At 35.9% G+C, this 25,256-nt stretch overlaps 1 protein-coding gene and 1 long non-coding RNA gene across 6 annotated transcripts in view; one reads left to right on the plus strand and one right to left on the minus strand.

Moving 5' to 3' along the window:
• ELP3 (elongator acetyltransferase complex subunit 3) overlaps nt 1-25,256 on the minus strand; it is a 91,967-nt gene that overhangs the window by 11,529 nt on the left and 55,182 nt on the right. The window contains exons 10-14 of one of the 2 annotated variants that reach the window (XM_038573732.1): nt 24,867-25,060; nt 12,840-12,930; nt 10,087-10,152; nt 8,304-8,531; nt 7,041-7,122 (exon numbers count right to left, since the gene is read on the minus strand). In XM_038573732.1, coding sequence (XP_038429660.1) covers nt 7,041-7,122; nt 8,304-8,531; nt 10,087-10,152; nt 12,840-12,930; nt 24,867-25,060 — 661 coding nt within the window. The remainder of the gene's footprint in view (nt 1-7,040; nt 7,123-8,303; nt 8,532-10,086; nt 10,153-12,839; nt 12,931-24,866; nt 25,061-25,256) is intronic. The other variant, XM_038573731.1, reaches the window with a different exon arrangement.
• LOC119865940 lies at nt 1,743-24,648 on the plus strand. Of its 4 annotated transcripts, none has more exons than XR_005378628.1 (5): nt 1,743-2,018; nt 12,324-12,369; nt 13,388-13,859; nt 18,305-18,354; nt 24,512-24,648. It is a non-coding gene; the product is annotated as an uncharacterized LOC119865940 (long non-coding RNA). The 4 variants fall into 4 exon arrangements; XR_005378627.1 differs by lacking the exons at nt 1,743-2,018; nt 12,324-12,369 and adding exons at nt 2,284-2,457; nt 3,428-3,511; XR_005378629.1 differs by lacking the exons at nt 1,743-2,018; nt 12,324-12,369 and adding exons at nt 2,488-2,804; nt 3,428-3,511.

A 25,256-nucleotide genomic window follows, 5' to 3' on the forward strand; every position in this document is an offset into this window, starting at 1 on the left:
TATTTTCCAGCATTATTTAGTGATCTGCTCATGCAAAAGGGAAAACTCTGTCAAATCCTTGCCTCTAATAGATCTAAAAGCAGAAAGATTTATTACATTGAATGCATTATAGCAATGTCAAATATTTACAAAAAAGAGCAGTACTAATCATATGAAAGTTACATTGATAGGGAATTAACATTGTAACAAAATAAAAACAGATTTTGTGACAGCAGATGATGAGTAATCTAGACTAGACCCCTCTGGAAAAGGCTTCGCTCCTCAGAAAAAGCCTGTGAAGTGTCTAACTTTACAATAAAGATAGTTGTTTCTATCAAAGCTCCCAGACCTCTCAGGAATGTTATTAGGAGCCACACGATATAACACTATTTCTCTTCCCAAGCAGAAGCACACAGTAATAATTCTCAACATTCATAAACTAAGAGGGACAACAATGGGGAGAGAAAGCATACAGATGTGTGTCAATATTAGCAAAGCTGTCCTCTAGGACATTAATGTGCACATTTCTGAGACACAAGGAAACTTGCTAGCAAGGACCTGGGAAGAGCATCAGCACTTGCCAGATACTGTTCCTCAAGGCCCAACAAGTTACTACCTACCCATATCACTAGCTTCTGCCTAGGTAACCTCACCATGAATTCAGTTGTTGACAAGATCCAAACAGTGGAAACTCACTAGTGACTGATTCAGGAATATCTGAAAAATATTAATTAATTAATATGGTCATGAGATACTAAGAGAGGGATAAGTATAATGTACTGGATATGCAAAGTACTATAATGTGGTACCTGATTCATCTACAAATGAATAAATAACAAGTCAGGGACTAAAGAATCCTGAGAGGAGCTGGGCAACAATGTCTCCACAGTGGCATTTTTACCCAGTGGCAATACAGACACCAATGAGCAAACATTTAGCTAATTTCTTATCTAGGAAAATAGTATTCTATGTCATCAATGCTAGTCTGATTAATACTGATACTAAAATCAATAAAATCCTGGGAACAAAGCAATATTTTATGTTATATCTATTGTCTTTAAAAAGAAAGATATCAGCCACCACCATGATAAAACCCTATGGGAACATGCATCAAAAGTATGTATAATTGTTAGAATATCGAAGCAGAAGAAATAGAGAAATATACAGAACACTAACAATGTGCATTTAATTAGGGGCTAGTTTATTAAAAGATAAATTATGTAAAGGGATGAGACAGGAACTACAAGAGAGCAAACAATCTATTCCCCTCCTTTCTGAGAAGTGCTATGCACATGTGGCACAAACTGGTTTGCCTTTGGCAGGCTTCCTGTGTCCATCAGCAAACAGATAAGCCCAAATGAGGAAAAGCTTTTCTAGGCATTTTGGTAAGGATTTTGAGTTCCTTACCAGACAGATCTAGTTACAAATGCATACTGCTTTTCACCTAGATTTTAATGCAAAGAATAAAATTACCTTCACCTTAAATAAAGGGAGACCGGATGTAGCCTGGAATACAGGTGAAGTTTCTGGGTCCAGTAAGTAAATCTAAGCCATTTGTAGTTTAATGAAATCATCGACTGCTATTTTCTGCCCACATATCATTAAACACTGGCTCTGGGGTACCAGACTATTAATTTCAGTCTTGGGAAACCATACTAGATTATATAAGGCACAGTTACATTGATGTTTTTTCACTAGTAGGCATTGTAGATGTAGCTTTAGAATCATATTCTGAGCATTGTGATTTAGAATGATGTCATCTCTACAATGACTCCTTTACTCACTCTATATTTAAGGTTTATGGTTTACTCACCCTGTGTATTTATCTTCTCCCCTGCTTTCTTCTTTGCCTGTTTAATGGGTTTAAACAAAATGGCTAACAGTCTCTGACTTTAGTAATTTCTGCCATCAACCATTCAGGCATTTTCCTCATTTCTCACCACCACTGTGTGATCTATCAGCCTTGTACAATTCTTGGCCAATGGCCATATTAATTTTCTACTTGAAAGAACACAAATAGAATACTGCTTATGACGAAGGTACTGGGGGGAGCTTGGGGAATAGCTGTTCGTCTTGATGCATAGCAATTAGCTTGGCAAACAGAAATGGTAACATGATTGGATCTGATACCTAGCCAAAATTGCCAAAAGAAAAAAACCATTCTGTTGGGGCTATTAAGTGACTTTTTAAATAGTAGCTATCAATAGTTCTATTTGCCCTTTTGGAAATGGTACGGGCAGTGTAACATCAGAGATCTTCAGTTTCCATGGTGATTATTAGTGATGGCATTTCAAATGTTGTAGTTAGGTTCTACAGTATAATCACTTGCACTTTATACCACCATATAGGGAAGAGAAAAAACTGCTTCATCTTAATGTATTAGAAAGAATGTTCATCAGAAACAGATAAGCATCATGGCTTTTAAGTTGATACAATTTGTTAACCTTAAACAGATATATGTTGATAGAAGCTACATGAGTAAGTTGGGGAAAGATACTAAAGCACTTGGATGTAATGGGGACTAATTACCTGCTTTGATACTTAGCGGTAATTAACTGCCTACACATTATTTTGTAAACTGGTTGTTCTTATCCTATCGATTTACCTATTTTTGTATGTAGAAAAAGATTATTTTCTTATTTTTAGGCAATTAATCATGCGTTGAGATGTAAGCAGAGAGAAAAATTTATCTTCCTCTGCAGTTAGGGATAATCTGTGGGGTGAAGACTGAGTTGGCTGTGCAGCCCAACAGCAACATCCCTCAAAGACAGGGCAGCATCTTGTACTCTTCTATCCTCTCAATGCTGGTTCCGTGAGCACAGGAGGTACTTGATACGCTTGGTGATTTTGATGTTGATGAAGCCAAATATTTATTTCATTTTTGCTTTAATTCTCATATTTATAGTTGATGGTTAACCTTAAAACACAGTTTACTTACTGAGACAAATATACATACTATAAAAATAATCTCAAAAGTGTAAGAAGGTGCTTCATTTGACTTCAATAAACAAGAAAATTTGCAATTTTCTCATATAGCTATAAAGTTAATCTTTTAAAAAAGGATCAACCAGCTATAAAATATTCAGTATATAACCTCTAGGAACAAAATATATTTGAGGTAACAAAGAAAAACTGATTTGTTTTTATTTTTATTTTTTTAAAGATTTTATTTATTTATTCATGAGAGACAGAGAGAGAGAGAGAGAGAGAGAGAGAGGCAGAGACACAGGCAGAGGGAGAAGCAGGCTCCATGCAGGGAGCCAGACGTGAGAGTTGATCCCGGTTCTCCAGGATCAGACCCTGGGCCGAAGGCGGTGCTAAACCACTGAGCCACCCGGGCTGCCCCTGACTTGTTTTTAATAGGGAAAAATAGAACACATGGAGACTTTCTGACTAGTGATTCAAATCAGATCTACTGTGTAGTTAATCATATTGTCTGGAATCATAGATTATAAATCCAAGTGACAGAAAATCTGCTGGCAAGTTGAGAGGAAGTCATAATGAATCAGAATGTAATTAAAAAAAACTCTACGTAAGTACATTGCTCTTACAGTCACAGTAACCAGAATGATAAATGACCTGTCTCTCCCTTGCTTAAGCTACTAGTTATGCCAGGACAGACTATCTAGGCCACCACTGTGTATAAAATCCTACAGATCAGAACAAGGATGATTTACAAATCAAGGGCAAGGTCAGAAAAAAAACAGAGGACACTTAGGTCACAAAGTATCACCAAACTGTGACTGAAGTCACTATGCATCCACAAATCATGGATAGGATAACCTACCTAACGGGAAACTGTATAATTTTTATCATCAAATACCCAGTGTACAAGGAGACCAAACTCAATTACTAATGAAATTAAAGGGCTTTCTAACATGATTTCAGAAAAGAATCTATTTAAAATGTAATCAGTAAAACAAAATTGGTTACTCTGAAGACACCGAGGGGCAGAGTTCTAGACTGCTAGAACTGTAAAAGATAACCTACCTCAGTTGTTTTTAGTAAGGAAAGAAAGGTCCATGGAGATCAAGTGAAATTATCCAAGATCACAAGGAGTGCTACTGTCAACACAGGAATGGAATCCAAATGGAATGCCTTCCCCCTACCACATGTCACTTCCTATACAGTACATCTAATTAAGCACTGTGACTAAGCACAGTGCACAAACACCACTGTGATCAGAGATTTTCATTCCAAGGATCAATTTATGGAGAACAACTGTTTGACTCTTTGCAAAAATAATTTAAAACACAACCTCCCCCCCCACCACCCACACACACTCATTGTACTCAAAGCAGAAAGTCCAAAGTAAAAAATGAGCAACCATGGAAGGACAAAAGCAACATAAAAGATATGTGATATCATTTGTGGAAGATAAATAGTGCAAGGGACCATAAGGGTGGGCGAGGAATCTGCATGGGGAAAAATCAGAGAGGAAGACAAGCCATGAGACACTCTTAAATCTGGGAAACAAACCGAGGGTTGCTGAAGGGGAAGGTGATGAGCGAGGGGGTACCGGGTGATGGGCATTGATGAGGGCATGTGATGTGATGAGCATTGGGTGTTATACACAACTGATGAATTACTGAAAACTACACTGGAAAATAATGATGTACTATATGTTGGCAAACTGAATTTAAATTTTAAATAAGACATGATAATACATTAAATCTGCACTACTCAAAGTTCTGAATTATGAACATCTCAGGTATCTGACTCAGAAACGTAACTGGAACAGTAACACATTTCTAAATTAGAGAAATAAAATGCACCATACAAAGAGCAAATGTTCTTGGTTTTTTCATTTGAAAGGTGATCAGATGTTGAGTCAAAGAGAAAGTCAAAGCATTATGTGCTTTCCCCAATAGAAAGCTTTATAGACTAGAGTGACAGGAAGTAATACTTCCTTCGTCTCATAGAACTCAGTTTGGTTCAAAAGACAATCCAGGACTGCTCCGACAGAAACTCACTGGCCAAAGGAAACCCCCATACAGAAATTTGGTGGTCCTATCATAGTGCTGATAAGCAGAAAAGTTCTTCCCTGCTATTTCCAGTAAGTCTCTTCTTATTATTTTAAAAATTCTACAGGCAGATGATCTGAAATTGAGCTATTATTTAGATTACGATAAAAAGCTAGAAAGAGGACAGAAACTGATTTCCACTTAGAAAGACATCCTACTCATAAAAAAACAAAACTGAGGCTCTTATGGACAACTGAATAGAACTCAGGCAAATCAGGGGGCCTCTCTGCATGTAACATTTCTAAAAAGAGAGAGATGTTATGAAGGCTAATGAAATAATGTGGAGAAGTGAAAGAATCTACCAATGCTCTTCAGTTTTAAAATTGATTATGCTCCCACAGATACCAGAAAACCATGTGATTGCATAGCAGACTGTGGGAGTACAGGCACTGCCGGGGCCACAGAGAGTATCCTCATCTTAATGATTTGTACAAGAATATGAAAATCCTGTTACTCAAAATGTGGTCAGAAGAGACAACTGGCATAGGTATCACTGTGAGCTGGTTAGAAATGCAGGCTACCTCAGACTGAATGTGTCAGAATGTACATTTTAACAAGATTTCCAGGTAAAATACAAGTACATTTAAAGCTCGAGAAGTATTGTGCTGAAAACACTGACAGTGCTCTAGCAAAAGGGACCACTGAAATTTCAGGTGCTCTTGACCCCCACAGATTTGTGTAGGAGTCCTGAGTACCTGGTACCTTTCCTGGTACCAAGAAAGGCTGACTTCTAAACAACCACAGGTTAAACAGTTGAGAGGTAAATATTTTTTATTACAAATATCAGTATCTATTGGGTAAGCCTAATTTGGTTCCCTCTTCTTTAGTGAAATTTTAGAGGAAAAAATATAAAGCTAGCCATGTTAAGAAATCTTTTACTAATCTGCCTGGATAATGCCAAAAACCACAGCCAGACTAAACAATTAAGTGAGCCTAGGTCATTACATTTTCATAATTATAATCATTAAAACCTGAGCAAGGGTACTGATTTATTGATCAGCAACAATTATTGATTTGTTTTAAAAAAAATGCATTTCAACTTTCATTTTCAGAAAGGATTATGTAAAAGATCTTAAAAGAAAATAATCTGCCTTTAAGAGAGAATGTTTCTGGGACGCGTGGGTGGCTCAGCGGTTGAGCGTCTGCCTTAGGCTCAGGGCATGATCCTGGGGTCCCAGGATTGAGTCCCACATTGGGCTCCCTGCATGGAGCCTGCTTCTCCTTCTGCCTGTGTCTCTGCCTCTCTCTCTGGGTCTCTCATGAATAAATATATAAATTTTTTTTTTTTTTAAAGAATGTTTTCTAATAGGAAAAGAAATGCTGGAGAAAAAACAACCTATGTTCTGATTACAGCTTTTCCCATTAGCTTCTTACTGGGAATAGCAATTTTTTTTAAGTATATAGTACCAAAGTATAGGAGTGAAACAGTACATATGTACATATGCTACTTCTTGCTCCATTCATACCAGAATTCCCTTTTTGTGCCCACTTCCCCAGTTATCTGATGTCCTAGACAAATATGGGAAAACTTGCAAACAGGGAAAAACTGTTTCCCAGAAGCAAAGTCACTGAGAGCAGTATTTAAGGAGCAAAGAACTCTACCTTTAAACATCCTGTACTGGCAACTGAGGTTCCATTCTAAGTTTCTGAACACCAATATTGATAATGGCCACATTGGTTTACTTTTTCTTGGATCCCTATCACCAAATTTCATTTTCCCAGACAGAGTAACCAGGCACAGAGTATGAGAGGAAATGCCCCTGACAGCTAGTGGGACAGACAGGTGACTGATGTGACAGACAACAAGGAAGACGGGACCCAAGTTACTGGTCTTGCCAATCAGAGATGCAGTGCTTCTGAAACTATGCCACCGAACTCCTTGCAGGAACTCTGTGTCTGACCGCAAGTCTTTCACTATTATACTCTGCCCAGTTGTGAATAATCACAAATAGGGGCAAGAGAGGCCTGAGATCGTTTTAATTCTGATACCAAGTTAAAAATGTGAATGGATCATGACCTCCGTCCTCCCCTAGTTACCTGATATGACAGCTATTCTCCCAGACCCGTGTTCTTCTCTAGCTATTCTTTCTGCCTCCTCCATCAGCAGCATGCCAAATCCCTGGAAAGAGCAAGAGGGGGATAGGGAATTAAGAAGGAAGTCATTAGAGGGGCCGTAAAACAAAAAGGCTAATATGCAGTAGTTGCTAAAATCTGCTACAATAAGAGAGACAAAAAAAAAAAAAAAAAAAAAAAGGGAATAAGAGAAACCATTCAATTATACCAAAAATACACTGCAGCAGACTAGTAAAAAAGGCAATAATTTTGAAACAAAAGCCATCACAAGGTATTCTGTGGATGATGTAGTCTCATCACAGGAAGGGGCAATTGCCTCTCAACTCCTGTCTCTTTTTAAATAAGCTCTAGGCAATCTCCAGGTGATGAAGTCTGGGGCATCTAATCTTGTATCTATTAGTCACCTCTTCAATTTCTAAAAGGTTTTTGAAACTAGGCAATATTCTTAAATCACCAAGTTTAGGGTTTATGCTATATCCACATTAGTGGTTTTAAGCCATTTTCTAGAAATCTGAAAAAAAAAATTATTTATTTATGTTTAGGTTGTGGGGAGTGGAATAGCATTTCACTATATATCAGATACAGCTTGCATGTATGAAGAGCTTTAACATTTCACAAGTGCTTTTACATTATCATCTGCTTTGATTTCATAATACATAGTTGAATCATAACAAATAGCTGGTATTAGACCATTTCTGACTTTCAAAAATAGCAATTTCATAAAGTTCAATCTAATACTATATTCTACTTGACTGAGTCTCAAATTTGTCTCTCACTTCCTCCCCTCTCATATACAAAAAGGGTACAACTTGGAGAAAAAAAATCCCTCAACATAAAATATTAGTTCCTTGGTTTCTGTACTTACCTTTCCCTTTCCTCCTTCCTCTTTCACTGTCCCTTTCTCTGTCCCCTCCCTCCACCTAATCCTTCCCCCTCCTTTGGGCAATTTTTGTCTCTCTCTCTCTCTTTCCTTTCTTCCTTATTAATCTATTTTTGAGAAAGAGAGAGTGCATATGCCCATAAGAGTGAGTAAGGTGGGGGAATGGGGGGAGAGGGAAGGGGCAGAGAGAGAAAATCTCAAGCAGAGTCTAAGATCAGCACAGAGCCCAATGTGGGACTCGATCTCACAGCCCTGAGATCATGATCTGAGCTGAAATCAAGAGTCAGATGCTTAACTGACTGGGCGATTTCTTAATTACAGTCAAACAGAAATGGAATACAGGATACCTGATGCTGAAATTTAGTAGGATCTCGACTGCTCACAGGGACTACACTTCCATACACATGCAGCTCTCGAACTATGGAAACACCTCCAACCAATTCAAAACGGAAGGTTTCCTCTGAACACTTTCGTAATCGCAGGAGGCCAATCAAAATGTCTTGATCTGGGTCTTCATATGATAAGAATGTTTCCCAGCCACCATTTGCAACATAATCTCTCCTTACCAATTCAACCTAAAAAAATTTTTTTTAAAATTTAAATTAGACAAAAAAAATTAAATTAGAGAACAAAATTTGTTTCTATAAGTACTTACTAAGGTTAATATACTCAACTAAGGATAAAGAATGAATAATCATGAATTATGCTTCTTTTACTTGTTTACTCTCAAATATCAATGATTAAATGAGTTCATGCCTTGTTCGTGGAATATTATAAAAAGAAAACATATTTGAACATCATTAACTTTGAGATTCTTGCAGAGACCTGGCTCAGTAAATGCTTCTATGTACTTAAATCTTTGATCTTCCATGAAGAGTCTCAAGGTAAAATTATACATTATGTTACATGTGTAGCTCCTGAGAGAACCACTGAGGCGCAGAACAGTCAGGTGTTCAATAGTTTCATTTCCTAGCCTTTAACCTCTTTCACTAAAACCTGCTTTTGGGGGAAAAAATTGTGTTACTGGTCATTTGTTTCTTGATGAGATTTTAAGAAAGTATGGCATTCCCTTTAAAGGCATGAGCCCTTTAAACTAATATGCCTAGTTAGTTATAAGATTAAAACATCCAAGAAAATTCAAGCACTGGAAAGTAGCTTTTGAGGAAAGCTCTTGTGGTAGCAATCCATAGGCTTTGGACTCTTCAAATCATTGTTTAAGTGGCCACTGAACTTTGCACCTATGATATGTAACAATATGCACAGAGAAACCTACATATATGGGAATGGTCACACCCAGACACATTTCAAAAATGGGCAGACTGTACGCATAGTAAGGTGAACGATTCAAACTAAGGCTTATGTTTCTTCTCAAACTTAATGTTTGCTAACTAACTGATTTGCAAAGGAATTTGGAAAAAAATGATTAACTGTGTTTGGGTCTACTTTTCTCCTCAAAAATTCCCAAATGTTAAAAATATCAATGCAAGTATCATAGGCTTTCTCAAGTGGGTTTCCACAAGAGAGTTAACTCTCCCAGGAAATTTGGCACACAGCTAGGCATTATAGTTATATAAGGAGAGAAATTAACTGATTACAAACAATTAGGCTTAAGTTTTGTGGAACCCCTGCTGAAAAGGGCTCATATATTCATTTGATTATCACCACTGGAGTATTATTTAATAGTTGTACATAGAGAAATAAACATCACATCCAGCTTTACCTCAAGGTAGCTACTAGCTACATGTGGCTATTTATAGTTAAATTAATTAAACAGTTCTGGAGCTGCACAAGCCACTTTTCAAGCGCTACTAGTCACATGTGACATGTGATTGGTGGGTGACACCATATTGGATGATGCAGATTATACATTTCCAACCCTGAAGAAAAGTTCTAGTGGATTGTGCTGATTTCAGAATGAAGCTCAGACTTGGTTTTCCTAGCCTGGCTCTTCTACAATTCAGTCACCCTCAGATTTGCCTTTCCTGTCTTGACATCTGTATCTATCCTTAATTACTCCTTGCTTACTTATTAGCTTCTAGGGATCAGTCCTGTTGGTTAGAAAGTGTGGGTTCAGGCTTGACAAAAATTTATGAACAGGACTCAATCTCTCTATAAAATGAAGAAACTAACCTGGTATGGCCGTACTTTGTGATGAATTTCTTGGATTCCAACCTCTCTAGTTCTCACATCTCGACACTGCCAAAAAAGAAAGAAAGAAAAAAAAAAGGTGGAGGAGAGGGGCAAATACAAAACTGCTAACTAATTCAATTTTTATTCACACCTTTCCACCAAACCCTGGGCTCAAAATTAAGTTTGAACAAATTTATAATGGTATAAAAAGAACATAACTTAAAAATAAAACCATCTTTAATAAATCTGGGGATAGGGGAAAACAAAGTATGAAGTTAGTACAGTAATGCTTTAAAAACAAGCTTAGAATTCAGAAATCAATATATAATACCCAAAGTAAATAACATACGTCCTAAAGTCTGAAAATAGTTTTACCCAGGGGATATAACTGTACCTCAAAGTATAATCCAAAACTATGGATACAGAAGAACAAAAGGCACATTTCTAATTTTTTAAAACCTTCACCATTTTATGGCAGTTAATTTTTTTAGCATTACCATGTTTGTATCATTTTACAATGCCAAAAAGAGGGATGCTGAAAGACTGCTGTGCTTTTTTTTTTTTTCTTGCAGAGAAGGGCACCATGGAAGAAAGGATAGGAGGAAGGAAGGGAGGAAAAAAGGAAGAAAAGAAGGAACCTAGAGCTATTTATTATACAATTTGATAGTCACCAGAGCATTGTTGGGAGGCAAAAAGCTGCCTCCAGATGATACACATTAATTGTGTGGTCTCTGCAAGGCCAAACTCATATGATGTGACTCTCACTTCTATTCTACACCCCATTGTGCATACTACATAGCCTGATGCTTTTAATTACAAAATCCTTACAGTATTCCATTCTATGTCATATGGCACATTTTCCCCTACAGAATAAATTGTAAAAATTATTGTCAAAGATTCTAACATTTTCTACCAGTGAGAAAAAAATCATCCTAGGAAATGTAATGATGCTATGCAAGCTATACTACTAAAACAGTATATTTATGAAGTACTGTTATATATGTATAGAATTCCACAAGAAAAATAAGAGCTTATTATTCAGTTCTATAAAAACAAAGCTATTTCCACGTCCCAGGAACCAGCTCAAGATAATAATGCTTTGCTGATGTGGATTCTATGAACTCTAAAATTATACAGCAAGCAAGGATCACAAGTCTCTATAATCACAAGTCTATTACATTTAGATGTTGTCTTTTTAGCTATGGCAGTTCTGTACAGTAGTTTGCATGTGAATACACCATAGTCACATGCTCTTAATGAACACCTGTATGCCTTTGGGAGATGGGCTATGAAAGGATGCAGAGGGTGAGCGTGAGAGAGAATCCCAAGCAAGCTCCATGCCCAGTGCACAGGCCTGATGTAGAGCCTGATCCCAAGACCCTGAGATCACAACCTGAGCCAAAATCAAGAATTGGAAGCTTAACCCACTGAGCCACCCAGATACCCCGAGAATGCTTTTTTAAAAGTAGAGATTGGTGTGTGCTTATTTTATGGTAAAGACACTGCCTATGTGAACTAGATATTTTTGGTTATGACTGAATTTTAGTCTTCCCAGTTTACTTTGAGAGAGGCTATCAAGGTTTAAAAGGAATACTAGGTTAAAGACAATAGCTAGATGATGAGATTATTAGGATAACCAGGCTAGGCCAATCACTTTGGCTATGGTATTCTCAGAGGAGAAAGGGGCCAGAAGACAAGGACAGCTAGAGATTGGGAAGCAGAACAGGCATGTAGTCTTGTTCAGTGCTATTAATTACTGAAAATAACACATTTGCTATTTTTCTACAACCTGTATTCCAAAATTGTCTTTTTCTTTCTTTCTTTCTTTCTTTCTTTTTTTTTTTTTTAAAGAATAAGCCAATCATGTTCACAGACTCTTCTCTGGACAGTTTTCTGAAAAGTTTTCTCCATAATAATTTCACTAAAAGAATAAAATATCTTGGGCAAGTCCATAAACATACAATTCTCAAAACGATGTCTTTCAAAGTGTGGTCCATGTTTTTACTGTGTATGAGAACAGTCCACAGCTTCATTCCAGACCTAGTGAATCCAAATTGCAGAAGGCAGAGCCTAGGAACCAATTATCAGGCCTTGACTCCACTCCTGGCCTTTTCTCTTTAGTAGCTCTAAGAAAGAGTTTCTAGGGCACTGTGAATTTATGTCATAATCCCCTTCCTGTGATTAAAAAGTCATCTGTAGAGATTGTTGCAGATTCCTGGGCTCTTCTGTACTTCCAGGGTCAGAAGAAAGAAGATGTTTATTTAGGAAATATCTGCGAAATAAGTGAGTACCTGAACAGACATAGGGAAGGAGTAGGGCAAGGGACACTGAGCATATATGGGCAACTGCACTGTTTGGTAATCATTTTACACATGTAATCATTGTTTCTTCAAATGCGCACTCATATCTTTTATCAATGCTAGTCAAGAATTGAATACTCAAGATTTCAAAAGAAAGAAAAAAATAAATACTTCAAAATTTAAAAAAGAAAGTTGAGCACACATAGTTGGCATCTGAGTAGGTAGTAGAAAAAGCAACCCTTAAATTGCCACTCTTTTAGAAGAAAGCAGAGGGGTGTAAGATGCAGCCCTTGCAACTACTGGTTTCAACTTCATGTTACAGAGTAAGAATGCCTTCAGTACATGAAACTTTTTGATCAAACTTGTGAGTCTGTAAGCATGTATCAAAGTTAGTATCAAAGTGTTTTGTGTTTCAGATTACTTTGATCCTAACAAGTATGGTCAGACTCTTACCTGTATTCCAAGATCTTTCATTCTTGCAAATGCCAGCTCTCTCAAATTACCATGCTCTACTCCTGAGCTGACTAAGGGCATTGGAATATCTCTGCAAAAGAAAAACAGCTGTTGCAAAATACAAATTATTCTCTACTGCAGCAAGGCAGGGATATTAAAAAAAGGAGACAAAAATCTACAAAGCAAATCAGAAAAGCAGAATATTCTAAACAGGAAGCAAGGTTCAGGACTTCTCTGTCCCTCAATTTTCCCGTCCATGAAATTATGATTTTCACCTACCACTCAGGATTTTTGCGAGAAACACCCAATGAAAATCACTTTATAAGATTACAAAGTATTAAAATAAATGTCTGATAACTATTAGTAATGATTTTTGGCTAAAGGGATATTTGCACTAAGCAAAACAAGAAATACAACTGTCTTTTTAAATAAAATCCACTTTGTTTAAAGAGGAGAAATAATAATTATTATTAATGCACTGCTTTATTAATAGCTTATAAACACTTCCCCATACAGTTGCTTTTTTTTTTTTTTTTTTCCCCATACAGTTGCTGAATGACAAATAACCAGGAAGCTCAAAAGCCTGGCTCACCCAACAACTGGACTCAAAGAATACCATCATTCCACCCCATTTCCTAGAAATCTAAATTAGAAGTGACTCAGGTATTAGAAGATTAACAGCTTGCCTAAAGATAAGAGAAGATAAATTTTAATTCCTGGCATCCATACAGCATAAAGTGCCAGGCATCAAGGAGATTTCAACCAAAAGTTGAGTTATGAGCCCTATTTTAGTAGCCCCCAACAGCCTCTTCTAGACAAAAATCAGTATCTGAAGATAGAAGTTAAAAAAAATATAAAGAATATGCTTAGCACGTCTGTTTTCAAAGACAAGTCTCCAATTTGTTTTGTCTAGTATTTGGTTCATTAGAAGATTTGAAAAGACAACAAATATCTTTTCTTTTGCTTTTGAGTCAACTTGAGTCTTTTACTTCTCTTTTTACTCATCCTTCCAAATGTTAAGTAAGTATATGCAATTAACTAATTCATCCATTTGATTCTAGGAAGATATTTCTTAATCACTCAAAAATATTAAAAACCAATCAATTAGCACTAAAAGTTATACACAGTAAATATATTAGGCTCTGGAATCCACAATTTCCATTAGACATTACATAAAACAATGATAAGCCAAAATTCTTTAAGACAATGACACACCACGGAGTTGAGAGTGATAGTGATATTAAAAAATATATTTTAGTGTGATTAGTTAATATATATGATTTACTTGGAGTTTTTAGACAAAAAAGTTAATTTATTATCTTTGGAACTATAATTTCTTAAAATCAAATACATTTTTAATTAGTAATCAGATGTAGGGGCGCCTAGGTGGCACAGTTGGTTAAACATCTGTCTCTTGGTTTCAGTTCAGGTCATGATCTCAAGGTTGTGAGACTGAGCCCTACTTGGGGCCCTGCGCTCAGTGAAGAGTCTGCTTGTGACTCTCTTTCCCTTTCTCCCTCCCTGTCACACTCTCTCTAGAAAATAATCTTAAAAAAAAAAAAAAGGTAATCAAATGCAGCTAAATACAGTTGGTAAAGTAAAAAAAAAAAAAAAAAAATATATATATATATATATATATGGTTTATTTCAGTAAGGAATGTGCAAATATACTGTTTTAAATATTTTACTGTTTCTTATTTATGAAAGCCAAAGTTCAAGTTTTCTAAATGCCCCTTTTCGCCCTGACACATTTTTAAAGATTTTATTTATTTGAGAGAGAGAGAGAGAGCGTGCGAGAGCGTGCACGAGTGGGGGTAGGGGCAAAGAGAAAGGGAAGCAGATTCCCCACTCAGTGCAGAGCCTGATGTGGGGCTCTGGGGCTCAATTTCAGGACCCTAAGATCATAACCTGAGCCAAAGTCAGATGCTTAACTGACTGAGACACCCAGGTGCCCCATTTACCCTGAAACATTTTATAAATAATTCACAAATACATGTACTTTCACAACTTGAAAGTAAAATTTTAAAACTTGTTATATGATATTAATCTGATAAAATCAGTGCAAGCACTTTTAGTACCCATTATATGACAGATACATTTGATTCTTGTTATTCACTGAACTTAAATTCTATAAAGATGCCATGAACACTGTATTTGCAATTACTCAAGCACTGTTCCTACAGAAAATGCAGGGTTAGGTTTCTGTGAGTCTTAATCACATTTTCTTCAACTGATCAATACATAACCCTGTTTTATGTATATTTCTGTGTAAAGATACTTTATAATATTGTGGCTAGCAGTAGTAAAATTCTTTCCTTAATGAAGCTCATCTAATATTTATTTTCTTCAGAAGGCTCATTACAACTTTCTTGTACTTAGGAATGCTAGACAGCACTTCAGAACTATGCTTGGGGTCATTTTAAACAGCAAAATCAACACAAAGCACAAAACTGTGAAAAAAATGGGTTATTTAGTAGATTGTGAAAAGGACACCTGTTTACAGTATGAGAGCTGAAACAAGTACCCAGTATCAGAATAGTATCTTGTTCCTCCTCAACTCTCCAACTACTAGTGTAACATGTACTGATGACTGTTTCATCATCCCTATCATGACTGTCAAATTGGTGATTATCATCCCTTCTGAATTTATTAGTTGGGCTTGTATTTTAGTGCAAAGAACTTTCTCTTCTCCATTTATTTATTCACTTATGAACTCATGGATTCCTGTTTTATTCAAAGAGTTGTAATCTGATACTAAGTTATTTATTTTGTTGCTTAAATTAGATTTGGCCAGTGTGTATGGATTCAGGCTGGTTTCTGGGTCCTTTCGACATGCCCTCATTCTTTGAATATTTCCTTACTTTCTGAACAACAAGATGTTCCAGGTTTATTGTGTAAGTTTGCTGCCCCCGCCCTGGAATTGGCCATTTTTCCAAGCAGCCCTGATTCCTTTTAGTGGAGAATGGAATTTAGAAATCAAGATGTGGGCACTCACTGTGCTTGCTCATTACTACTGAGGTGTAATTGTCACCAGACTCTCTCAGTGTAAACAACCAAGAAATTTATGTATATACGTACTTTTTGTATGTGCTTTATGTATGTGCATATAGGCATTCAATATGCACACACATAAACATACATCTATAACTATTTCTATATATAAATTTTTTAAAAATCCATGAGTTCATGATGATAATTACAATTCTAATCCAGTGTTCAACTTTTCACCTTACAATGTTTATAAATCCTTTTAGAGAGTGATAACTCTGGCTCTCTTTAGTATATTTACTTATTTGCTAAATCAAATAGTTTATTTGCTCAATATAACCAATCTCCTAACTACTCAAGCTGCCACAGCTGTACTCTCTACCCTTACTCTCCATTTCTTCAGATGACAGATATGTTGTGGCCAATGCCTCCATGGCATTGCCTCCCTAGGCAATGAGGAGGAGAAATGAGAAGGGAAAGGAAGATGGGTCTTCTACAAATATTTTAAAAAATGAACCAGGACTTTTAAAAGACACTAAAATTTTCAAAGGAAGTAAACTCTCTAAGGGATTGGTTTTATCATATAGGGTTAAACAGAATTATATGACAGAGATTATTACCAGCAGGGTTGGCTAATAATTTGTGGGGCCTAGTACAATGACAACAGCCTCTTGTTAAGAAATTATTAATTTCAAGATGGTGAAAGCAAAGCATTAAGACAATTTCAAGGCCCTATGAGACTACACAGGTCGCATGTCCCAGGAGCTGGCACTGATTACCACGAAGCACAAATCAGAGAGGACCTGATAATACAGGGCTTTATAATGATATTGACAGTTCATAAATATCCTTAAATTTATGTCTGTCACTACAAAAATGCAACATGGTTTTAATAGTCTTTGGTGGTAACATGCTTAGAGTATATCAGATGCAAGTTCTTCCTCATTAAGGAATAGAAATGTGGCAATCTCCATTTTCAGTGATAAGATCTTTTTCAATGAAAACAAAAAGACAATTCTATATATCCTGAGCAACTTTTATATGTGCAAAGTATTAAGCAATCTGAAATATATAAACATATATTGTTATAGTCTTCCAGGAGTTCAAAGCCCAAATAAGATTACTGACCATCTGAATTCCATCTAGGTAGAAGTTAAAATTATTTACATTTCTCAATTTGTTTCAATCTAGTTTTACTTTATTGACTTGAAGAGAGATTACACTCAAGAATATTTATTCACTTTTCTATTTCAACAGGTAACATTTTAAGCTTAGAGGTGCTAGTATTTGCAATTTGCTCATCAAAAAACTTTCAAAGTAATGTCTAGAGCTTTTTTGGTCTGAAGGTTCTCAAGCTTCAGAAGCATGTTTTGGTTGCAAATTGGTATTCCTATTCTAATGCTTCACAGTGATTTAAATATCACATGGAGGCAGACAGCTGTCAAAGAGCCTGCAGGCAGCAGCACTTTAATGTGGTTCCATTATGGATCTGGACAGAATTTATCATTTAATCATTCACTGCACCCTTCAGGGCCACAATACAGAATTATCTATTAGAATACTACTTCCTAAAAATACCTAGTAAGATGGTATTGACTCAAGTGTCATAAAATTAGAAGTACAAATTATATATTAGTTAAGGAAAGAAAAGGTGGGGAAAATGTTCAATTAAAAAAATCAAGTAATCTACTAGTAAAATATAGTACTAAAAAAAAAAAAAAAAAAAGCCAAGTATAAAACATTGTGTTTTCACTTGAAATACCTTCTCTCCTACTTTCCTTTCTCTGTCCCCTTCTAACACTGGTCTGAAAGACAACTCCTAAGATCTTCTTCTCCTTCTATGTTTAGATTCACCAGTCAACACAAAAGTTATTGCCTGTAATTGGTAGAAGTTGTCACCAGGTGACCCTACATAGGTATAGCCAGATACTCTATAGGCACAGAACAAAAAGACACATATGGTCTGCCTTTACTATGGTTTAAAACAAAAAAAATTATAATTACCTACATTCAACACTCTGGGAGGAGACTTTTCTCCCTTGTCAATGGTTTTTTTTTTTTAGTCAGTTTTCTAAATTCTCAGAATTGCTCTAAAAGTTTAAAACTGAGGCTAGAGGAAACATTGCAGAGTCAAAACCATATGATTCTCTTAGCCTAAAACAGGTTTCTCAGTTACTTAACAGTGTCTAAAGACCCAGCCTTTTCTTGTATACATTTATATATAATGCTTGAGTTATCCACTAACAATTTCTTTAGCATCTCTATTTCAAAATTTTACCATCTAGTTGTCAATACAAATTTCCTTCCAGAGGTCCAGATGTACCAAATTTGGGCTATAGCCAAATATAAACATGAGTAAATAGAATATAAGGTTTTTAAGCTGAGACATGAAGCTGTTATACCAGAACAACACAGCTATCACACTGTTATTGTTAAGTGTACTATGTGAACATGGACTTGGTTTTTTGTCTCCCTAGCCTTCATATTTGCGCAGAAGAATGAAGATAACTCAAAAGGCCTCTGAAAGGTAAAACTGACATTTTCTTTCAGTTATCTCAATAAAAAGCACCTTCTCCTTTATGATCCAAATTCCATAACTGGCAGGCAACTTATATATAAACAGACAAGCGCTTTAAGAAGCAGCACAAATAATAATCAGTTACATGAAAAAAATGTTAATCTCCACTAATAACTACAGAATGCAAATTAAAACTCCTAGGTAAATAAAAAATATAAGCATCTGATTCTACAGAGATTGCAATAAATAATAATTATTTATTACTCTAAACTAGTAGCTTATCCTAACCCCTTTGGAAAACCATTATCAATATATACATATTAAAACCATAAAATTTATTTATACTCTCCCTGTTCCAGAAAGTATATTCATCTTCACCATTATCATAGAAAGATCCTTACTTGGATCTTTATCATTAGTAATTCTTTTCCTAGATTATACTACTCTAATGAATGACTTCAGCAAAAGTAAAAAGTTCTATTACATGGATTTTTCTATGCACATGGATTTTAGCTGTAGTGGAGGTCAGGATAATGATTAAAAAAAAAAAAAAAAGTTGGAAGCAACCTAAATGTCCAACATCAGGGAATAGTTTACTAAATGAGACAAATTAAATGCTAGACAACTGTGCTGTCATTAAAATTATAACTATGGAGATTATTCTAAGTCTTTAATAAGAAATGGAACACAAAAATGCAAACAGAATATTTGCCAGTGTAAAAAATGTATTGCTGTGTAAAGATGCATCCTAATTATACAAGGAAATTTTTGGAAAAATAATGTAAGCCTATTATAAATATATATTTGGAAGTGCTTTTAAAATAGCTTTATAGAGAAGTTATTTTGTTCCTATAAATACAGTACTGTATGGTTGGACCTCAAGTAGAAAATACAAGTTTTGGATAGTTAGTAATATTCTATAAACCCTGTTGGGAAAAAAAAAAAAAAATCACATGCTCCAAAAGAAATGTGTTGGGATCAATGAACAGGGGTACACAGAAACACTCTCTACCTCAGCATTGTAAAAGTCTGCACTAGAATTTCAGTGACTATTGATAACAAAAAATAAGTCAATGTGAAATAAATTTGAATAGATTTTGTGCAGTATATACGAAGAAAGTATGCAAATAAAAATGGGTTAAAAGTAGTAACACATAAATCTGAATAAATCCCTATGTAGGTAGCCATAATAATATTTCAATACAAAACATAAGGTAATGTATTTGAGGAATTCTGTCCATGCTTATTGGGAAACATAGTTTACATCAGTTCACATAATTAAGCTACATAAAAGAAAAGAATTCTAATGTAAACTTGTTTAGCAGTATCATAGTTCTATTAAAAACACACACACAAAATAAAATAGCATCATAAATTCTATGATTTATGATAGAATCATAATTTGAATTCAAATTAAGTAAATATCAAATTTAGTAATTCAAAATTAAGTAAATTCTATATTCAAAATTCAATTAAATTCAAAATTGAGGGGCAGCCCGGGTGGCTCAGTGGTTTAGCGCCACCTTCAGCCCAGGGCATGATCCTGGAGACCCAGGATCGAGACCCACATCAGACTCCCTGCATGGAGCCTGTTTCTCCTTCTGCCTGTGTCTCTGATTTTCTCTCTCTCCTCTCTATGTGCTCATGAATAAATAAATAAAATCCTAAAAAAAAAAAAAAAAAAAAATTCAAAATTAAGTAAATTATCAGTCCCAAAGCATGAAAATCTGACATCATTGGTAGACTCAAGATGACTCCACCAAAGGCATGTGCTTTGTTTGGAACTGAGTCATCACGATCTTGAAATAAATTTTGAGTCTGAGGACATTACTAATTCTACATTTTAAAAGAGATTGTACCTCTTGTTTTACAGCATTCCGCTGAGTTTTCATTCACCCACACGTATGTGAAATAATAAAAGAGTGTCACTTCAAACTCTTAAGCCTACAACCCACCTGTATCATTTGTTCTGCATAAATCTTTTAAGTGATATATTGATAGAGAAGTAGAACTGACAGTTTTGCCCCTGGAATTAGAGCGAGGGGACACTTCTATTGCTGGATTCTCCAGAGAGAGCTGTAATGGGGTCATGACAGGAGAACTGAGAACAGGGAGGTTTCTTTTATCAGACTCATGTTGGTTATCCATAATATTATGCTCTTCTCATCATACAACCTTTGGTTATATTAACACACATATTCTTAATTCTTCTGGTCATGACGCCTTTACAATTTTCCTACAGAGATTATTTTGCTGCTCTTATCTTCTCAAAGTCCTTATTTTCTTAGTTGGTGGTAGGCCAGGATAATGTCCCACGGTGATACTTCATAGTTTATAATTTAAGCTTTTAATGTTAGAGCAGTATCTCTGTTCCTTTTGACTCACTGGTTATAGTAGTAAGAAATTTAAATCTGAATGTGAAGGGGGTGAATGCAAACTCTTCATTTGATTGTATGAGCTATGCCTTGTTACTTATGGTAAGAAAACTATGATGTCTATGGCTGTGAAATTTCTATCTGTGATATTTGCTGCCATGCACTGCTGTTGGGAAGTATTATCTTCTGTGCTCTGGTTACCCTGTAGTCTAAGTGCCTGACATTAAACTTTCTGTAGTATAAGTGCTTGACATTAAGTTTTTGATTGCTGAGGCATTCATTTCAAAAGACATCCGTCCTGAATAAACATATTGCAGCTGTGTGACACAGCTACTAACAAAACAACCAGATAAGGAATTAGACTACCCCTTCCCCCATGAAGTTCCCTCTTTCAGAAAGCCCTGGATAACCTAGATAACTGACCATCTGAGCGGCCCCATTTCTTCCTTATCACACCCTAATTCCCATTCTTATTCTTTAATCAATAGTGAGTGAACCCACAAAACCCTAGACACTCCATCCTTGGATCCTAATAAAGGCAGAGGCCCAGGTTCATGCCTTTTCCCCTTCCCCCTTCAAGCTCACTGTGTACCTCTCAGGTTTGCTGGGTATCCTCTAGGACATTTGAATAAGAAATCTTGTTTCTCAAAGCCCCCTGATGGTTTTTGCTGAAGTGTGTCCTGCAATTGTAATAAGCAGTATAAGGGTTAGTTCAGCAACACTGGTCCCCATGCAGGAAATGTCTGTTGGGGCTCACCATGAGTAATAATGGCCAGGTGAGTGTCTCAGATATTCAAAACTGATAAGATCACTATCATTAAGCTGAGGTCAACACAGTAGATTTGTTGCCATGCTCTCCTACTGGGAAGTAGTATCTTCACTTGTATCTAGTTGCTTTAAGTCAGTTAAATGCAAATAATCTTTTCTTTTGTCTTTGTTAATACTACCTATTGCATCTTTGTTTTCTATTGTATTAATTCACATTTTTGAAACAATCTCAAAATTACACAAAAAGTCCTAAGTGTCATACAAACAACTATTTTCCTAAATTATTTGCTTGTAAATTGGGAACAAGATGTTCCAACACCTTCTGAATAAAGTATTTCCTACAATAGGGATGTTCTCTTATACAGCTATAATACAACCATGAAAATCAGGAAACTAACACTGGTATTTTACTGGTATTTCTACTGCAGGCTCACCAGTGTCTAAATAATGTCCTTTATGGCAAAAGAGTCCAGTCAGAACCTTGTGTTGTATTTAGGTATCATGACCTTTTGGTCTCCTTCAAAATGAAACTCTTTCTTTAATTCTTCTAATTTTGAAGATTTCACCTTTTTTTTTTTTTTTTAGAATATCCCTCAATTTGGGATTGTCTACTTTTTTAGAATTATATTCAGATTATGGAGTTTGGCTGAGTAACAGAAGTGATACTGTCATACTATAATGTGCCACATAATTGACATACTAGTACTGGTGATATGTACTTTGACTAGCTGCCAGTCTTCTCCATAGTCAAGTCACTTATTTCTGCTCTGTAATTAATAAGCATGTTGTAGGCAGGTACTCTGAAACAACGTACAATCAATTCTCATTATTCATAGTAACTATGTTCTACAAAGTTGCTGTGAACGCTGAGTTAGTGAATATTAAAACATTGCTCCTAGTGGAAATACAGGGCTAGGTTCCTGTAAGCCTCTAGTCACAACATTTTAATTAACTGATAGCCTTGTTTCACATGTGTTTAAAAACACCCTATGTATGTAATTGCTGATTCAACACTGAATCCCAGGCAATAGGGCTATAACTCATGGCTGAATGAAGCTTATCTCACACATGTATTTTCTCTGTAAGGCACATCATAGCCTTCTTGCACTTACACTACACAACATTTCAGTACTATCCTTAAGTGCCATTTTTTTTTTTGAATGTTTATCATAGCTTTAATTATAATAGCCCCAAACTAAAAACAACTCAAATATTTATCAACAGATGAACAAGTTGTACATTCATATATTCTAGATTTCCATTAAGGCAGTTGTTTCATGATATACACATTTGTTAAAACTCATTGATCTATACATTTAAAAAATAATGGTGTATTATTCTATACATACTGAATCTTAAAGTTTTTTTTAAATTTATTTTTTATTGGTGTTCAATTTACTAACATACAGAATAACCCCCAGTGCCCGTCACCCATTCACTCCCACCCCCCGCCCTCCTCCCCTTCTACCACCCCTAGTTCGTTTCCCAGAGTTAGCAGTCTTTACGTTCTGTCTCCCTTTCTGATATTTCCCACACATTTCTTCTCTCTTCGTTAAGGGCCATTTTATTTTTTTATTTTTTTATTTTTTTTAATTTTTTTTTAGGGCCATTTTAAATAGTGAAATCACCAACCCCACAAAAATGCAAAAAAACCCCACATGTCATTCAACAGACTGTGAAAAGGATACACACACTATATTTATTACTTATTACATATTTACAATTATTTCTATATCTACCTATATATTAAAAACCATGAGTTCACACCAGTATCTCCTATTCTAAAACACCATGTGGTACATTCTAATCTTCTCCTTTTTCACACTTGTAATTTCCATTCTAGATAACACAAAACCAACTCCCATTATCCTTAATTACCTACTTTCTAGATCAGCCCTCTGCAAGAAACCAATCTTCTGTTGCTGTCCTCTTCTCTACACCTCCACATTACCCCCTGAGATATGCTCCTTACCCTGCTCAGTTCTGACATCCAGTGCCAGACCAGTCCTCAGTGAGAAAGCACTTTTTACCACATTCGGGCTGCCAGAGACCACATCACACTGCTGCCTACAAGCCCTGTGGCTACTTACTTCAGTGTGGATGGTGTCTCGCTGAACAACTTCTAAAGTCTTTTGAATTGAATTGTTTCAGAAGGGTTGAAAAAGAAGTGGAAGGACAATGCAAACAGTTTTGGCAGCTGAGTTTTCCTCAGTATTTTAAAAAAGAGATCATATAGGCAATTTAAATCCTTAAGTTAGAACAATAACTTATTTTTTAAAAATTTTTTTAAAAGATTTTATTTATTTATTTATTCATGAGAGACACACACACACAGAGGCACAGACACAGGCAGAGGGAGAAGCAGGCTCCATGCAGGGAGGCTGACATGGGACTTGATCCCGGGCCTCCAGGATCACACCCTGGGCTGAAGGCAGCGCTAAACTGCTGAACCACCCGGGCTGCACCAGACCAAGAATTTTAAAAAAATTTAAGAAATCAATATGCTGTGGCAGAAGTATGGTGTAAACATCCTTCAACTTTTAAGCAAATCCATTATTTTATAATCTTGATAATTTTCCTTTAGTTGATCATTCTGCTTAATTTTCAGTGTTCATTATTTTATATTATCAGGCACACAATTTTTGTGTTTAGTGGAATAATATAGCAACTGATTGTACATGCATTTGCTAGTCATCTTTTCACCTTTTATTTATACTAGAATCCAGGTAGCTTTTGGCAAGGTGGTGGAAATATGCCTTCCTGACCAGCAAATACAGGAATGCCTTTGTCAGGATTATAGGTACACACGTAATTTTATGGCTCCTAAAATTTTTCGTCAATGTTATATTTCTTGTAAAAAAAAAAAAAAAGGCATGAATGCAAATGAGATCTTAGTTTTTCTCTCCTTTAGGGGAAAAAAAGTTAAGATGATCTCCTTCATACCATCAGGAATCGGTTACTCTTTCTCCATATTTACATTAATATCTGTAAAGAATGATTATTGCTACTCTTTTTTTCTTCAGAGACTCTACCACAGGGATAACAGACACTTCTTCCTTCCATACTCACTACTGTATCCAGACTGAAGTAGGGCTGGCAAAGAAATCCTGGAACCAATAGCATGCTATCGTAACTCTGTCTCTTGATGCATGAATCAATGGAAAGACAAATACATGAATAAATAAGATACTGGCAAAGTGGCTTGGACATGCTGTCCTTTCATTTTCATCCCTGTCTATGTGTAGACAGCATTCCAGGTCTCATTTTTAATTAAAAAAAAATTCAAACTCCTCAATATTAAATTATACTGTTCTCATTAGAAATTAAACAGACAGACTCATCACTGATTTTTTTCTGGCCTAAGAGATAACACACTACCTCTGCACTCGGTACACTCGTGTCCACGGAGGCACAAGAGCAAGGATCCGAGCCACCAATTCAATCAGGTCACTAGGAGAATAACTCTTATATCTTCCTGATTTCCACAGCTCATAAAGCCCAGTTCCACGAATCACCAGGGTAGGGTAGAGTTTCAAACCATCAGGACGAAAAGCAGGGTTCTCAAAAAACTCCTGTGAATGGAAAACAGAAAATTACCACTCCATTAGTTATATAGAGATTGATGAAGTTTCCATGGTCAAGTTTCAGTCTTGGGGCAACTTCTCTCATATATCTATCTAGTCTGTAGACTGCCTTTCCTTTCCATCAAGGGGGGGGATGCAGACAGAACAGCAACTCATTGTTTTTACAGGCTCACTGGAGCAAAAT

This window comes from Canis lupus, chromosome 25 (genome assembly GCF_011100685.1).
Source record: "Canis lupus familiaris isolate Mischka breed German Shepherd chromosome 25, alternate assembly UU_Cfam_GSD_1.0, whole genome shotgun sequence".
Taxonomy (NCBI): Eukaryota; Metazoa; Chordata; class Mammalia; order Carnivora; family Canidae; genus Canis; species Canis lupus.